A 12,666-nucleotide genomic window follows, 5' to 3' on the forward strand; every position below is an offset into this window, starting at 1 on the left:
AGGAGAGTCCTAAAGACACCGGGACCCTCCGGGACTCGGAGACAGTCGCTCGCTCCTCTGCCCGCTTGTTTCTCTGTGTAAAACTCTGACCTGGGCGTAGCGCATAGGCCTTAAGTCTACCTGGTGCCCTAGTGCTAATATGGATTGGTGTAACGTTCTCATTTAAGTGGGAAGAGAGTTTAAGATTGGTTGTAAAAGTTTACAACCAGCTCGTGCATTCGGCTGGACTTGGACCAGTTTGATCTCTTCAAATTGAAGACAGAACCAACAGGGCAGTTGGTAGAGGATACACTTTGGAAAACAGACTTGCCTTGACTGCGGGCGGAGCCTCACAGGTCAATGGTAAATGGTAAATGGTCACATTTTTCTATAGCGCTTTTCCACCTTCAAGGCACTCAAAACACTTTACAACAAGCAACCACTCACCCATTCACACACACATTCACACACACATTCACACACCAGTGTACGCAGACACTGTGGGCAAGGTGGGTTTAGGGTCTTGCCCAAGGACACAACAGCAGCATTCATCTGTGGGAGCTGGAATCACACCAGCCAACCTGTGGGTCAGTGGATCTGACTGCTCAACCTGTGATGTTTATGTCAAGAGCTGGAATCGAACCGCCAATCTTCAGATCAATGTTCTACCGACTGAGCTACTGCCGCCCCAATAGTGTTAATAGTTATATAGTGTGTCAGTGAGCTGACGTTGTTGGGGTTGGTTGTGGGCGGTGGATCAGCTTGTACATGTTAAACAAATCTCCTGGCACTGAAGGGCTAAGCTCTGAATTTTATAGGACTTTTTCCACTGAGCTTGCTCCGTTTTTATTAAAGGTCTTCTTAGAGAGTATCGAGAAAGAACAGCTTCCTCATACTATGTGCCAAGGACTAATCACCTTAATTCCAAAACCACAAAAAGATAGCTTAATTTTAGATAATTGGCGTCCCATTTCCCTACTTAATAATGATTACAAAATCCTAGCTATCTGCCTGGCCACCAAGTTAAAGAAAATACTAAATGATATAATTGAGTATTCACAGAACTGCTTTATGAATGGTAGATATATCATTGACAATATTAGACTCATTCTTGACATTTTAGATTATTCCGATCTTATTTCAGAAAACAGTTTCATTCTATTTTTGGACTTCCAAAAAGCATTCGACTCATTAGAACACCAGTTTATGCTTAAAGCTTTGAATTTATTTGGCTTTGGTGAGCTTTTTAAAAAATCCATTCGCACCCTGTATACATCTGAGAATATACTGCCCCATGGAACAACTCATAGATTTAATATAGGACGTGGAATACGCCAGGGCTGCCCAATTTCTGCTTTTCTATTTTTGTTAACCATGCAAATTTTAGCCAGTTACATTAAGAATAGTGACCTTAAAGCAATATCCGGAAGAGAAATATGTTTAAGTCAGCTTGCTGACGACACAACTCTCTTTTTAAATGATTGTTCTCAGGTAAACTATGCTATCTTATTAACCACATTTTCCTTAGCTTCAGGACTCAAATTAAACCTTTCCAAATGTGAATTACTTCCCATCAAATATTGTAATGTCTTACATATATGAGGAATCCCGGTGAAACTAAAAGTGAAATACTTGGGTATTACTATCATAAAAGAAGAAGAAAAAAGACAATGTGAAATCTTTAACTCTCTTGTGTATAGAATTCAAACAAAATTTAACATGTAGCTTCAAAGGGACTTATCAATCTCTGGTAGAATCCTACTCTCCAAAGCTGCAGGGCTCTGTAGTCTAGTCTATGCCAGCTCTGCCCCTGTGATGTACCAAAAACATTAATGCACAAGCAGACAAAATCTTATTTGACTTTATCTGGAAGAAAAAAAACACACCTCATTAGAAAAAATGTAATGATTAATAATTTAAGTAATGGTGGATTTAACATTTTAGATTTTCAGACTCTACATTCCTCTTTCAAAATTAAGTGGATTAAAAGATATTTATTGAACCCAAATTCATTATGGAATTTCATTTCAACACATATATTTGATGCATTAGGAGGTTTAAATTTTATTCTGAGGTGTAATTATAGCATTGATAAGATTCCAATTAAACTTTCTAACTTTCACAAACAGCTACTGTTATGTTGGACTTTAGTATATAAGTACAACACCACAAAAATATTATATATGGCATAACAAAGATATATGCTTCAAACACAAATCTCTTTTCTTAGAAAAATTTAAATCTTAGAAAAACTATATAGCCTACATATAATACATATATTTATAATATATATTTATAATTTATAATTTTGGCCTATGCGCCCCCCGCCACTATGTGATGTTAATACTTATTATTATTCAATGCACAATATTGTTGAAATCCCTTTAGGTTAAAAACATGGTTGCATTAAATAGTTTGTTAATAATAAACTGCAGTTGCTGAGGCAAGATCTTGCTAATAAAAGGAAAACTTCTCGGTTCCAGTAAAGATAATGTGAGAAATACACCCAAACAACTTGTCACATTTGAGTTTAACAGTTTCTACCAATGTGACAAACCTCATTTAGTCGCCCTCGTATACAGGACTTCCTCAATTTAAATATGTTTACTGAAAAACTTTACAGAAGAATCATCTGGAGGAAAGGCAGACAGAGTGAGCACTCCTGAAACAAACTATGATTATGTAAATCAAGAGCATTTCTGCTAAATATAAATGAATAGTTGTTAACTTTAAATGTCAGATCATTAATACTGTGTACAAGTTGCACTGTAGAGGTCTGTGTTCTGAAATGTCTTGTATAAATGTAATATCACATAGGAGGAGTTTAAAACATCTGTACTTACAATGCTGGTGAAAAGAACTTAAAGTGTACTTTTTCAATTATGAGATTGTCTTATTTGTAGCAGTATAGTAAACAGTGCAGTTTTTACAGCTTTTTGTTGTGAAAATTATTGAACTGTTAACTAAATGCATAATTTTTAAAAAACAATCATGTGAATGTAACTGTGCGTCTTTAAAAATACATTGATTTTTGATTGTATTTTGTTTCCATGAAATTAGATGTCTGCTGTTATGAACGTTCTGCTTGTGGGCTTCCTGCTTCACAGTGAGTGGTTGATTATGAAGCAATGCAAAACGTACTTTTAAAATAGTTTGATAGAATGATTTAATGTCAATTCTACATGTTACTGTTTGTTTAGGTGTCCACTGTAATGGCTTTAGTGTCTCTCTGCCACAACAACTGGAGGCTGTGCGTGGATCCTGTTTGACAATACCCTGCTCCTTTACAATAGAGGATAAGTATAATACAAACCTGAACAGTGGATGTAAATCAGAATGGAGAGATGCCAGCAATGAACAGACAAAAATACAATTCACAAGACCAACAACAGGAGACTTAACCCAGAAGAACTGCACCACAACAGTGTATAACATCACTGAGGACCAGGGGAAAGAAGTTTACTTTAGACTGCAGTGTGAGGAGAGCAATCCTCTAAAATGGAGATTTAATGATAAAAAACTGAAGATCAATGTGAATGGTCTCTGCAGCATTCATTTACTTTACAAGATTAAGTGTGTTATTCATTTATTGATTTAAGTTTTTTCTTCCAGAAGCCCCGCCAACCCCTACACTGACTCTGCCCTCTGTGAGTGTGAGTGAGGGGCAGTCAGTGAGTGTGCAGTGCTCTGTTCCTGTCCTGTGTCTGTCTCTCCCTCCCACTCTGACATGGAGCCCTGTCCTGGGGGACATTCAGGAGACTCTGCAGGAGCAACCGGACAAGACATATGTCAAAGTGTCCACTCTCACCTTCACTGCTTCTGACTATAAGACAAGCCTGTCATGCTCTGCAGTCTACAGCAGGGGAGATGGGACTGTTTCAAGTTCTAGTGCAACAGCTCAGATCATGTGTGAGTTTTTTGTTTTTTTTTCTTCATCTGCTTGCATGTTCAACTGGTTTAAATGTCAGTCTTATGTGTATATTAACTATAAATGGTGTTAACCACTTTCTAACTTTCTTGTGGTTTATAGGTGACCACTGTGATAAGTTCAATGTTTTTCTGCCACAAAACATAAAGGCTCTGCGAGGATCCTGTGTGACAATTCCCTGTTCATTTCAAATCCAGAACAAACATGAAACCAATTTGAACAGTGGATGCAGAGCTCTGTGGGAAGATACCTGTGGCAATGCACTTCCAAATACAAGACAGAAAACTGGAGATTTAACTCTGAAAAATTGCACCACAACATTTAATAACATTGGTCCTCAACACAATAAAAAACATTTCTTCAGAGTGGAATGTGAAAATCCACTGAAATATACATTTATAGAGGCAGGAGTGACGATACAAGTCACAAGTATGTATTTCATCACATTTCAAATCATATCCAAAAATGTCTGTATGTGTAAAAGGTTTGTTGATTTCAGAAGCCCCGCCCACCCCTACACTGACTCCGCCCTCTGTGAGTGTGAGTGAGGGGCAGTCAGTGAGTGTGCAGTGCTCTGCTCCTGTCCTGTGTCTGTCTCTCCCTCCCACTCTGACATGGAGCCCTGTCCTGGGGACATTCAGGAGACTCTGCAGGAGCAAACGGACAAGACCTATGTCAAAGTGTCCACTCTCACCTTCACTGCTTCTCACCTCCACCATAAGAAAAACATAACATGCTCTGCAGACTACAGCAAAGAAGACAGCTCTCTGTCACAGACGACAGTGCAGATGATTCCTTTTGTCACATGTGAGTCACTAAAACATCATAAAGCTTTTCCATATCAATGAAAAATAATCTCTAACACTGAACAGTTTAAATACCTAAATACGTTAATAAAAAATACAAAATTGAGCTAAAGATTGGGTACTTAAAAATGCGTAGGCATGCACACAAACATTCTTGATTAATTTTAAGGCTTTGGGTGTGCAAGTCGAAGTGTAAACATTGAATAGAAGAATTAAGATTTTTATTGCATTGATTAAATCAAATTGTTTAAACTACTATAGACTTCTTTCACTGCTCTGAGAATTTTAAAGATATTAAACATTTCTGCATTTTACGGTATAAGGTGAAATAGCAATTTTTCCCTTTATTTTCTTATTCTCTTTAGAATATCTTGAGTCAAATTGAATAATGGTGTTGCCTGAATCAAAGATTTGGTCAGAGTCAAAATGGAACCCCAAGATTTAGAAAAACACCGAAAGATTCCAAATTTAGGTGATAAAGAATATGTATTATTGATTTAAAGAAAACATATTGTGTTTGTGTCTGCTACATACTTTAGTTGTAAGCTATGATTGCCATGGAGCATTGTTACAGTTTGGATATAATTTGGGCATTTGAAATGCAATATTCATGTAAAACAACTTAAATTGTTGAGTAGGCACATCTGATGGATAGCTGCAGATCACGGTAGAGGGCTGCAGATTTATTTATTTTTTCATTTGTACCAAAATGACAACACGATGCTACCGAATCCTACGTGTCGTACGATTATTTAATCACCCATTGTATGTTGTTGTTTCATACTTTTAGTTTTAAAAATGTTGTTCATCACAATGTGTGTACTTTGTTACTTTGTGTAATTTGTTTTCGGAGATCCACCTGGAAATACTAAAATAACAGTCAGCCCCTCTGGTCCTGTGACAGAAAACAGTAATGTGTCTTCATCTGGTATAAAGCTGATGGAGGAACTCCCACTCTGATCAGAAACTTATCTGTTTTGTGAAAATGAAAGCCTCCAGAGATACTACTGCTATTTTCTGTCAGGCTAAAAATGAATTTGGGCCTAATAATTTTGCTGTCACTGAGTTGAATGTACAGTGCATGTGTTTTCCCTCATTGAATATAGGTTACATTTATTGTTATTGTCCATGACATGACTGTTTATTCTGTCATCTACAGTCCCTCCACAGATTGTGAGCTCTTCAAACTGCACTATAGACTCAGACCAGATGAGGTGTGTGTGTGAGACTGAGGGGAACCCCATTCCCCTGATACAGTGGAGTTTTCCAGGACTCTCTCCAAACATCTCCATCATCAGTGAGCCTCTGAGTGACAAAACTCTAAGAAGTGTCCTCACTGTTATTAAACCTCAGTGGAGAGATCCAGTCACTTTGGTTTGTCACAGCAGGAACTCTGTGGGATCTGACAGACAAAGATTTAATGTTCCTCCATTTAAACATGAAAATATCATTCAAGAACAAGGTTAGTTGTAGTTAAATGTGACAACACAAATATTCAATATTCAACCAACCATATTATTTTAGACTTTTATTATTTACTACTGTTACTACTACTATTTTACATTTAGACACTAGTTGATGCTACTATCTTGTACAATTTAGATGACATATTTTATTTTTGCTGTATGTTCAAATACTTTTCCTTATTTGTTGTTGTTTAGAGGACGTGTTGATTCTAGTCTTCATTGCTATCAGAGTTGTGAGCCTGCTGGTGTTCCCATGTGCATTCTTGTCTATTATGAGGTAGGAAACATGTTTGTAATTACAACCACATCTTCTACACCATCATTCATTTAAAATATTCATTAACAGTCAACATATGTATTTGAATGTGTATTTCAGGAGTCTCCACACTCCTCATGATCATCCCCAGCCGACAGACATGGTGATGATGGAGCAACTACCAGTGTCAAATCAGGTACAACTGTTAATATTCACTGAGAGAATGGAGGTACATGTACTTTACTACTACAGCAGATATTTATTGATTTAGTTGAGAAAATAAGGAGAAAGTAATCTGATAAATAATGGGCAATAGATGTAAAGTATGATAAGCTTTTAATCTGTTTTTCAGGTGCAGACACTTGGCTTGGATGAGGATTATATAAACTAGGATGGAGCAAAAGTGGATATAATAGGCCAATAAAACCACTGTATTGCAAACTAACTGAGATGAGACAGATCTTTAAATTGTATACTTTATGTACTATGTTGTCTAAGTCTCAGATTAATATTTGTACTGACTTTTAATGGCCTTTCTGGATATTTACTTATATTTATATATTTGCTCTTTTTATACAGTTTCTGCAATTCTTAATTCACTGTACCTTCATTGCTACTTATGTAATCAGTAATGGACTTAATGTAGTTTGTGTGTTAACATGTGTGCTTCAGTTTGTCATATTTACAGTTTTATATAAATGCATATGTACAAGTAATTACATTGTATAAAAGTACAGCTGCATTTTAAACAAGGTCAGTGGATGTAATGTACCACTAGATGGAGCCACAGATAAAAAAAAATATAACATTTGAAGTTATATAGAAATGTTGTTGTTTCAGTTGACAATCTGTTGCACTGCTGCTTGTTTTGAGGTAAAATATAATCTACTGTAACTCAATTTGATATGAGAAAGATGTAATATACAATATAAACTGGATTATTAACTGTTCAACGTTGAAAACATTTGTGGACATTCTTTGGTATTCATTTCAATGTAAAACCTTGTACAGTAAAAAAACAAAACAAGCAATACAATAAAAATAATAGAATGATGTTTGTGTGGAGATCAGTATCAGCAGTGGTCCTGACTGGCAGCTCTAAAGTGTATCTGACAGGTTCTCCATTTAAGGAATACACTTAAAGTTAGGATATGTATCTGTATCTGTGTGTGTGTTTCTTCAGGCATCTCAACATCTGCCACACCACCAGAATCAACGGAGGTAAGTTTATAGGGAAAATGTATATTAATATATTAAAAGTGCACGATATAACATTTTTAGTGGAGGGTCTGCCAACTGCTTGTCTCCATGGAAATATTGCTTTGTCTAGATAGAATGTTCCACAGTATGTAATCCCTCAATCCAGGTCGCGTCCATGGGCATATACTAGTCTATGTGCTTTTATACTTGTTCACATTCAGTTCTAGACCATTCTAAAGCTATTCAGAAAGGTTCATTTCTGTCCTGTGAATGTGGCTTTTTTATAGAGATTCACTGATGTGGGTGTTTTCATAACCGATGCTGATACAGATTGTTCAGAATCAAGAGCAAACGACAGTAGATAAGCTCTGACGATATTTTTTGAGCCGATATCTGCTATAGGGCCACTGTTGATTATTTTCCTCAAATGATGCAATTTAAATTTACTGCAAACTCACCCACAGCACTTTTTACCACAAACCTATAAGGGAACAGTGTAGTCACATTGTGCAGTTCTCAAAATGCTAAAAATTGTAAATTGTGCAAATTAGTATAAATTAGATCTGTGCTTTCGGTTTCCTATTATTAATGTATCAGTTTTCTATATCAGCTACTTGTCACAGCACCAGAGTCATGTTGAGTTATCAGGGGTATGGGTATTTTTTTAATTTGAGAGGTCCACAGTCAATCTTCTGTCCTGAAAGCATGTGGTTTTAGCTGTTAGCAGTTAAAGTTTAGACTACTGGGGATCAAGTCATGTGGTTTGTGTTAAATGGCAAAGTCAAAGTCTGAATAGTTTATGTTAATAAAATATAAAAGCCATTTTGCTTGTTTTTAAAGGTGCATTGTGCAACTTCTTTGGTGGAGGGGCTGTCAAATGCTTTTCTCTAGAGCTTTGTCTGGAATGTTCCACAGTTTGGCATTAAACCTTCTGTCTTCATGAAGACCAAACCAGACCAAGCTACAGGTCGGATCTGTAGAGAGGCAACCCCACTCACAGTCAGAATGCCTGTTTTTATAAGTATGAAACTGCAAATAATTGAATAAATGTAAAATAGAGCTGTTTCATGTCACACAATTTTAGCAATGGGCTGTGTGCAATATTTATACACTGGCACTTTAACTAAACAGGGCAGCGTGCAATATTGATCAAATAATTCAACATCCTTTAGTTGACCTGTGTCTGTGTTCTTGTGACTGACCAGCTCTTTATGTTTGTCTATTTGTATTATTGTATTGTCTTTCTGGGTGTATTGTTTTTACTGTGTGTATTTGTTTTATGATAACATCAACCAGTCTAGGGACAGCAGATGGAAATGAGCCTTGGACTACAATCTGATAACATATTTACATATCATGTATATGTTCATTAATGTCCCTATTTCAAATAAATAAATAAATAAACACTGTAGAACATTCTAGGCAGACCAATGACATGTCCATAGAAACAAGATGATGGAAAAATTACTAATAAAATAAATAAAATCAGATATTTATTTATTTATTTATTTTTTATTATTAATACTCTTGTTTTACAGGAACTTCAGGTATTTACATTGACACAAGTCTTAAAGTGAATAGCCCAAATGATTCCCTTGAAGAAAATGTATTATTTATAGAATTAAATAAACATTTTACTCACAACCAGTGAGCGAATTCCAGGGTGGAATAAACAGTCATCTGTCATGAATAAGTATTTGTGTGAATACAAGGACATGTGCACTAGGCATAATCTTTGCACAAACCAATGTTATTTATTGTATCAGTTTATTATTGTAGTGAATTATTATCTATATAATAAATTAATATCATGTAAGTAATTACAAAAAGTTGAATCACAAAAATTAAAAGTTCACATGAGAACTTTCCTCTGCTTACTTATACTGCTGTGTCAAAAATATAAATATGAGAAGCACCCTTAAAATATAAACAGAATTTTGTGCTGCCTTTTGGTTAGAGACAGCTTCCTTAAATGAACCATAATTATCTTATCAAATGCAAAAAGCCCATAATGTAAAGGTTCATGTGAGAAGTAAACCTAAACATCAACTTCTACATTTGAGTGTATGTTTTAGTCAGTTTAATTTAGTTTAAATATCATTACTAAAGCATTCGATGTATCCAGCTTTACTACTAGACACTGGCTAATGCTATTATCTAGTACAATTGACATATTTTTATTATATGTTCAAATACTTTTCCTTATTTGTTGTTGTTTAGAGGACGTGTTGATTCTAGTCTTCATTGCTATCAGAGTTGTGAGCCTGCTGGTGTTCCCATGTGCATTCTTGTCCATTATGAGGTAGGAAACATATTTGTAATTACAACCACATCTTCTACACCATCATTCATTTAAAATATTCAGCAACAGTCAACGCATGTATTTGAGTGTGTATTTCAGGAGTCTCCACACTCCTCATGATCATCCCCAGCCGACAGACATGGTGATGATGGAGCAACTACCAGTGTCAAATGAGGTACAACTGTTGGTATTCACTGAGAGAATGGAGGTACATGTACTTTACTACTGCAGCAGATATTCACTGATTTAGCTGAGAGAAAATAATGAAATGCAATAATGTCCACATACAGGCAATAGAAATAATGTATAATAAGCTTTTTTGTTTGTTTTTCAGGTGCAGGCAGTTGACTTTGGATGAGGTTTACACAAGCACAACAAACTAAGATGGAGAAAAAGTGGACGTAATAGGCCTACAGATTCATCATATTGCTTTAAACTAATAGGACAGAGATGTATTTTTTTTATAAACAGGAGGGCTGCTGTGTGACTAGAAGAAGCCAAGTGAATGCAAATGTTGTGCTTAACATTTGGAATGCTCTTTACATTCTGTCTGTCAAAACTTTAGGGCAACTGTACCTTTGTTACAACTTAAACATGTTATATTATAATTGTGTGAAACGTTTGTACATCCGGTTGCCATATTTACTCTTTTATATTTCAGATACAGTACAAGTATTTATAGAGCACATTTTATGAACAAGATAGTTTCCTAAGTGCCAAGTATAATAACAATAGAAAACATGTTCATCTAAATGTCAGCAGAGATGCATTTCACACAAATTAACTAATACAATTTATCAGAATAATAAAACAAAAACAAAAAAATAAAATTTAATAATAGAAGATAAAATAATTAATACAATCAAATGAATAAAAGACACAGAGACACAAAACTCATGAGGTGTTAAATGCCATAAAATAGAAGTGGGTCCAAGTATTTATCCTCTCATAGAAGAATGTCAAATGATTTATTTCACTTATTAGGACAGAATATTATGATCATGACATAATAATCTTCCATAGACATTTATAATTCATTTTTCCATGCTGAGAGGACAATGTAGTTCAGATACACCAACATCTACATGCAAGTTGAATATCAAAATAGACTCTCCCAAATAAAAACGTGTAGAGACAAAAAGAAACCTTTGTTGGAGATAATTTCTGTGAGATATTTTAGGTTCATTCGACTAATTATAGCTGTAACCAGGGACAATTCATTTTGATCCTCCAATATGTTCTATTCACACTTACCGGAAGACGTTTGGAAACATGCAGATGATGACTTCCGGTGTAGTTACTGACACTGAGCATGTGATAAAACCATGGATTCAGCAGCTGCGGTCTTCACAACCTGCCAGAGCTTTCCATGGGAGATGTAAGTGTAATGGCATCCTCACAGGCAGCTGGTTGTAACAGTTTTTGTTTTGTTGTTTTAATTAAGTTAGAAAAATTATTATACACAAATCAATGGGCAATTTATAGAAGGAAAATAGAAAGAATACAATAACAGATGTAGAAAACTGTGCCATTTTCTCGTTTTTCTGCAGATTTTGTTAGTTACTATCACGAACAGAGCCCAAAGGAAGTCATCGTCTGCATGTTCCCAAATGTTTACCAGTTTTGTGGCGTAAGCGTGAATAGAGCCCATTGCAACCTGTCTTGAATTTCACAAGTCTGGTAGTGTGTAAATGAATAATGAGCTAGTAAAATGAAAAACATTTTATCCAAATACAAATGTAGTTTGTTGCTTGCTTGGTCCTCATGATAATCAAAGTGTCTAAGTGTCTTTTCTGTGTCATCTTATGTCATTATTTGATTCAAAAAAGTTAAGACAGAGACACTTGTTGTAGGCATGAAGACTAATTTGTAAAGTGATGGCATTTTTTTTATATTAGTTGAAGGACAAACAAGCTTCATGTAAGGAGTATGAGAATAAGTCTGTTATTTCCTAAAATGACGTTAAGAAATGTTAGACCATTTGTTGTTGCTAAAGTTAAATTGTCACAGTCACTTTTACCGATACAGTTGTTGCCTGACTGTGTATTGGTCACTCTGTTTGACATGAGCCTCACACCTGTTGTCCACCACCAGTGTATAAAAACTGTCTGTTCTGAGAGTTGTTGCATGTAGGCTTCAGAAAACACTCCTGTGGTCCTCACGTCTATACAGCAACCAAAAACTCATGATACCATAAACCTTAACCGTCATTTATATTTTTTATGCATATGTCAGATTCTTTAGTCCTACCAAACTGTTTGGAAAAAACATGAACAGATATGCAGTCAGTTAACAGTTTATTCGGTGAAGTACAACATTTAAAATAAGAATTAAAATGGGTATAAAATGGATAAAAGAATCCTAAAAAATGACATAATAAAAAATAATATTAAAAATCTGGTTCGGCTAAAATCAGAATTAAAAAATGAGTCTGGTGCTGCGGTCACTGCACTCCCGCATGCCCACAAGGTCCCCCAGATACATCCCTCTACTTAGCTCTTTTCAGGAGTTGTATCTGTCCTTGTTGGCCCGTCCCTCTGCCTGGTCCAGCCGGAATGTTCAATTAGTTCAGTCCACCCAGCCCTTCACTCCAGTATAACAAAAAATCACTGCATATAAAATAAAAATAAAAATAAAATTAAAAAAATGCTGGCGCTACGAGGACTGAATCAGGACTAAACCAGGACTAAACCGTTTTCAGTCCTTGTCTGGTCCCGGTCTCAGTCCCA

The 12,666-nt window shown here is 35.7% G+C and overlaps 1 protein-coding gene across 2 annotated transcripts; it reads left to right on the plus strand.

Moving 5' to 3' along the window:
* The first annotated feature begins 4,409 nt into the window (after positions 1–4,409).
* LOC129411857 (uncharacterized) lies at positions 4,410–7,467 on the plus strand. 2 transcript variants are annotated; one of them, XM_055164037.1, is made up of 5 exons: positions 4,410–4,714; positions 5,873–6,175; positions 6,375–6,456; positions 6,556–6,631; positions 6,788–7,467. In XM_055164037.1, the coding sequence occupies exons 1-5, from the start codon at positions 4,522–4,524 to the stop codon at positions 6,824–6,826; spliced, it is 693 nt and encodes a 230-aa protein (XP_055020012.1). In that variant the 5' UTR covers positions 4,410–4,521; the 3' UTR covers positions 6,827–7,467. The 2 variants fall into 2 exon arrangements, with proteins under 2 accessions (XP_055020012.1, XP_055020014.1); XM_055164039.1 differs by having other exon boundaries at positions 5,873–6,010.
* The last annotated feature ends 5,199 nt before the right edge of the window (positions 7,468–12,666 follow it).

This window comes from Boleophthalmus pectinirostris, unplaced genomic scaffold, assembly GCF_026225935.1.
Source record: "Boleophthalmus pectinirostris isolate CB_2022bp ecotype Guang Dong unplaced genomic scaffold, ASM2622593v1 HiC_scaffold_6, whole genome shotgun sequence".
Lineage (NCBI taxonomy): Eukaryota > Metazoa > Chordata > Actinopteri > Gobiiformes > Gobiidae > Boleophthalmus > Boleophthalmus pectinirostris.

What these genes read in the sequence shown, in the direction of transcription:
- LOC129411857 (XM_055164037.1), top strand. Translation starts at nt 4,522, where the DNA reads ATGGAGCCCTGTCCTGGGGACATTCAGGAGACTCTGCAGGAGCAAACG. An exon ending in GATGATTCCTTTTGTCACAT is followed by an intron (nt 4,715 to 5,872) that starts GTGAGTCACTAA and finishes TGTCATCTACAG; the next exon opens with TCCCTCCACAGATTGTGAGC. An exon ending in GCATTCTTGTCTATTATGAG is followed by an intron (nt 6,457 to 6,555) that starts GTAGGAAACATG and finishes TGTGTATTTCAG; the next exon opens with GAGTCTCCACACTCCTCATG.